The 5,429-nt window shown below is 36.4% G+C and overlaps 1 protein-coding gene across 1 annotated transcript; it reads left to right on the forward strand.

Moving 5' to 3' along the window:
• The first annotated feature begins 374 nt into the window (after positions 1-374).
• On the forward strand, positions 375-3,326 carry smug1 (single-strand-selective monofunctional uracil-DNA glycosylase 1). Its single transcript, XM_051913301.1, has 3 exons — positions 375-535; positions 1,263-1,554; positions 2,237-3,326. Exons 1-3 carry the CDS (start codon positions 510-512, stop codon positions 2,762-2,764), a joined length of 846 nt encoding a protein of 281 aa, XP_051769261.1. The 5' UTR covers positions 375-509; the 3' UTR covers positions 2,765-3,326.
• The last annotated feature ends 2,103 nt before the right edge of the window (positions 3,327-5,429 follow it).

Raw genomic sequence — 5,429 nt, forward strand, 5'->3', positions numbered from 1 at the left:
CAATAATCAGAGACAGGTTACACAATACTAAATGCAAATTTATGTCAAATAAAAGAGCATATGGATTGTGCAATTATTGCAATAATAAAGAAACAACGGAACATGCCATCTCATACTGCATAGCATCTGACAGTGAAATACAAATTTTACAGTCAAAATCGAATGAAAAGTATTTGTCACTAGAAAATCTGTTGGCTGTGTGGAATCAAAATAAAAACAAAAATAATATATTTACAGTTACAAAAATATATTTTTGTAACTAAAATAATAAAATATAATATAATATATTATTATTATTATTATTATTATTATATATTATTTTTGTTTAAATAAATAAAATATTTACTCTCTGTTTCGCGAATAGCAATGGTGCTCCACACTCAGTTGCTGGCGGTAATGCACCATAAAGCTGGTTTGCCAGAAGAAGAAGAAGAAGACGAAGAAGACGAAGATCCCAGTATGCAACGCGGTCCGATCGCGCTTTTGTTGCCGGAAAACCCTTTGGGAGAATGCAAACACAGACCGATATTGAGAGGTAAACCACAAAATACGAGACAAAATCAGATCTAATAAGCGATGTTATAAAAGTTGTGTCGTAAGATTTTACGTCAGTGGATAAATTGGTTTTGCCTCCACGAAATCTCTGTATTTGAATGGAAGAAAGACTGTAGTGAGTCATGTATCGCCAAAAGACATGTTTTTCATACCACAAGAAACTTATAAAGCACCGTTACGAAATGAACTTTAGTCAAACAGAAGTAATGCTGTAGCAGTAATACTCGATGCGGCAAGTTTTTGTGTGGCATTAAAACAATGAAACGTACCGCAGTTCAAATGCCTTTTTACCTCTGCAATAGACCTATATTTCAAAATAGTGTAGGCTAATAACTGTAGTAGGCTACACTGAAGTACAGATACAGTTCATTGAATTCCTATTGCCTTCCCCAAAATATAATTGCATTTAACTATTATACAAATATAGTTCTGTGTAGCAGTTTAGGGTAATAAAAATCAGATTCAATACAGCAGAACAGTCCAATATAACCACAGCTGTACTGCAAAATGAACTATTTAGTTACTGTGCAAGATACCAGCAAGTGTAAAGAATTGTGGTTACAACAAGTTATGTTCATTTTCAAATAATTTTCCACCTGATTAACAAGCATTCATGGATATGATTTTATTGAAACAATCAAGTTCATTTATGCAATAGCCATGCCAACAATCTGTGAACTCAGTCGGTTTTTTTTTTTCATTTGTAGGTTGGAAAATGGAGATGCATCTCAGGGAAAAGATCCCACCGGTCTTCCTGGCCCGGCTGCTGACCACTTTTTTAATAGCTGTACAGTTGCTTCAAGGTTCCTGCAGGCTGAACTGGAGCTGAATGCACGGTTACGGGCACTGTCGTTTGGAAAACCAGTGCGATACACGTACAACCCGCTTGAGTATGCCTGGGACACACACCGATGCTACGTGGAGACGTACTGTCAGGAAGGGCAGAGCGTTCTCTTTCTGGGCATGAACCCAGGGCCATTTGGCATGGCACAAACAGGGGTCAGAAGAGTTTCATTCTTTATTCTGATTTCACAATATCTATTAATAAAGACATAGCATGGCCTTACATACACATAAGGGATCGTTCACCCAAAAATGAAAATTCTTTTAAAAAAAAAAAAACCCCAACAAGATTTCACATATAATTATGACATATATTTGATATTACATGTTATTTGGTAGTAAAACAAAGTGTTCCACATTTTATTGGTGCAAGGATCAGTATATCTAAGGGTTTCTTAATTTTAGACTAGTTGACTAGTCATTACAAAACCTCCATTTAAACGACTGTCAGGTTAGTCGTAGCGCACATCCCTAATGTAAATACTTGAAATTGGAAACAAACAAAAAAAATTCATTTATATTAAATAATTTAATGTGATTCACATGTGGTTGTCAGTTTGTAGGCTATAAGCACACATTATGCAATGTAGTATTAATCATGAATTTAAAAAATGCATTCTCAAAAATGTGAAAATACATGTGACCCACCTCCCCTCAAACCCCGTGTCCCGTCCCGTTACACTGGTTCTCAAAAATTTTTTCCAAGGTTGGCAGGTCTGTAACTAACACATTTTTGTGAGAGACTCAATTGCTGAAAATACACGCTAGTATAAGAGTGGATGGAGAAGACAATTTAAAAACAGAAAAGTCAATCTCAGTTTCTTTTTTCCTTCACAAGGTTCCATTTGGCGAGGTGAAAGCAGTTCGCAATTGGTTGAAGATCACTGGAACGGTCGGGCGTCCAACAGATGAGCACCCAAAGCGACGAATCACAGGCCTCGACTGCACTCAGAGTGAAGTGAGTGGAGCCCGTTTCTGGGGCTTCTTCCAAGAGCTCTGCGGTGAAACTCACAACTTCTTCCGCCACTGTTTTGTGCACAACTTGTGCCCTCTCATCTTTATGAGTGAGTCTGGCAAGAACCTGACTCCACCTGAACTCCCGGCTGCGGAGCGTGATGCCCTTTTGTCCTGTTGTGATAGCACTCTTTGTCAGGTAGTCACTGCACTGGGCGTCTCAATGGTGATCGGAGTGGGCAAACTCGCTGAGCAACGTGCTCGACGCACGCTTTCAGAAGCAGGTATCACAGTGAGGGTGGAGGGGATCATGCATCCGTCCCCTAGAAACCCACTGGCTAATAAAGGATGGGCAAACATAGTTCGAGATAAACTGGATAATCTGGGGGTGTTAAGTTTGCTTACCAGATGATGATGGGTACTACCTCATAAAATTCATCCAGCAATGCTTTTGAACCTTGTTATTTCCATTTTAAATTACTTAATGAAATGAGACATTGATGGAAGAGGTCATGTATAAAACAACATGTTATGCCCATTAATAGAGTACTTTATCACTTTATTTTTTTTTTTTTTTATGCATAATATTTATCAGTGTGTGTGTATATATGTCTAGAATTTCTAGAAAAGTTCTTTTGTATGTTAAGATGTAAAGGTTCCCAATTCTGTCGTGTTTCTGTATATTATGACATTTGTGGACTTGGGAAAAAAAGGGTTAAACAAAGGATTCCATATAAATCTAATAACTAAAAATGTACATTATCAAATTTAGCTTAAACTACTGTACATACTGTATATAAGTCTTTAATTGTAACACACTAACTAACCCACAGTGAGTTCAGGAGGATGTTCGTATAGAGTTCGTTCTCATTTTTGCTCTAGAGTGGGGTGTAATTTCATTCTGTGTGGTTAACCCAAATGTTGAGTCAAATGTGTAAGTGATGGCAGTAAATTCTACCTCATGTTCATCACCATCCTATAATTTTGTGTTCATCTGTTAACCAAAGTGTCAAATGAAAACATTCATCCAATTGAGAAGCTTTTTGGCATGAGGGTCTGTTACTAATAATAATGCTATAAATATGTTGTTTTTCAGTTTAAACCAGAAAAGAAAAGAAAAATTACATGTATTAATAACATTAATTTTAGTGCTTGAGTACAATGTAATGACTTTTGATTGAAGGCAAAATATAGAAAATCTGAAAATAATGAAAAAATGCAGCCTTTTTGTTGTCTTTTTTTATTTATTTTTTTTTATTTGAATGAGTTAATTGTGGGAAAAGAAATGGTGTATCTGAACTGGATCTGGATACACAAAGTAAAGCAAAATTTTTCCCCTGTATACCTGAGCAGGAACAATAATAATAATAATAATAATAACCTTTATTTTCTATAGCACCTTTAAATGTACATCTCAAAGCGCTTTACAGAAACAAATAAAACAACAAAGATACACCACACAATATAAAGATTAAAGTTAAAGCGACAAAATAAACTATAAAATAAGCACAATGAAAAATTACAATTATTCAATTAAAAGCTACCCTAAAAAAATTGTTTTAAGCTGAGATTTAAAAATGCCAAGAGATTTAGCTTGCCTTATCTCAATTGGTAAAGAATTCCAAAGTTTTGGAGCTAGTGAAGAAAAAGCCCTATCTCCCATCAATTTTGAACGAGTTAAGGGAACAGTTAAAATACCAGTTTCAGAAGAACTAAGGTCACGGGTTGGAGTATAGGGAATTAAAAGCTTGGTCAAATATTGAGGTGCCAACCCATGTAAGGCCTTGTAGGTAAGCATCAAAATTTTAAAGTCAACCCTAAATCTAACGGGGAGCCAATGTAAGGACTCCAAAACGGGAGTAATATGATCTCTTATCCTAGTTCTAGTAATAGCAGCCGAATTTTGCACTACCTGCAATTTGTTTAAGGTAGCTTTTGACACCCCAGCCAACAAGGCATTACAGTAATCAATACGGGAAAACACAAAAGTGTTGATCAGTCTCTCAGCAACAGTAAATGACAGCATTGGACGCAATCTGGCAATATTTCTAAGATGGAAGAAAGAAGTTTTAACAATATTTGGGATATGTGGCTCAAACATTAAATTGGCATCAAAAATTACCCCTAGATTCCTCAATTTTGTTTGAAACTCCACATTTGAATACTCTCATCTTCCTTGAGACTTACGTGTACAGAGGGTTTATTCTGTTATCTGTCCACAGGACCGAGTCTATCTATGAAATACACACAAAGACGCCCTGCTGTCGGTTGCTGAAACTCTTCGACTGGCAAGAGCAAACTCTAAGGCCCGGTTTCACAGACAGGGCTTAGCCTAAGCCAGGATTAGGCCTTAGTTCAATTAGGGCATTTAAGTAGCTTTTATAAATGTACTTCAGAAAAAAACATCATTGGTGTGCATCTTGAGACAAAACAAAGGCACTGACATATTTTAAGATACATCAGTGTAACTTGTTTTCAGTTAAAACAGCTTAAACATACATTTTAGTCTAGGACTAGCTTAAGCCTTGTCTGTGAAACTGGGGGTATATCTCCTTTCCTTATTCTACTAGACCTGTCTGATGCCTATAGAGTACTTTGGTGGCTTCGGTCTTAACACACAGGCAGATCCTTCAAGGTTTTATGGAGAGGAAGGGTGTCAGCTAATCAGTGGGGTGCCTCAAGGTTCAGTACTCGTTCCTCTTCTGTTCTCCATTTACAGAATCTTACTGGACACGATCATAAAAGCACATGGCTTCTACAACTGCTATGCAGATGATACACAGCTCTGTCATTTCATCCTTGGGTCACACTTTAGATTTGGGTCCAATTCTCACTATTAACTAACTATTAACTATGACTTTTGCCTCAATGAACTCCTAATTACTACTTTTTAATAGTTAAGGTAGTTAAGGTAGTTGTTAAGTTTAGGTATTGGGTAGGATGTAAGAATAAGGATGTGGAATATGGTCATGCAGAATAAGACATTAATATGTGCTTTATAAGTACTGATAAGCAGACAAAATCCTAATAATATTCATGCTAATAAGCAACTTGTTTGTAGTGAGAATTAGACCCTA

Source organism: Ctenopharyngodon idella, chromosome 11, assembly GCF_019924925.1.
Source record: "Ctenopharyngodon idella isolate HZGC_01 chromosome 11, HZGC01, whole genome shotgun sequence".
In the NCBI taxonomy this organism is placed as follows: domain Eukaryota; kingdom Metazoa; phylum Chordata; class Actinopteri; order Cypriniformes; family Xenocyprididae; genus Ctenopharyngodon; species Ctenopharyngodon idella.

Bases quoted from the DNA above. Each gene is read 5' to 3' on its own strand.
- smug1 (XM_051913301.1), top strand. From the start codon at position 510: ATGCAAACACAGACCGATATTGAGAG. The intron at 536-1,262 runs GTAAACCACAAA...TTTCATTTGTAG, and splicing joins ACACAGACCGATATTGAGAG to GTTGGAAAATGGAGATGCAT. The intron at 1,555-2,236 runs GTCAGAAGAGTT...TTCCTTCACAAG, and splicing joins TTGGCATGGCACAAACAGGG to GTTCCATTTGGCGAGGTGAA.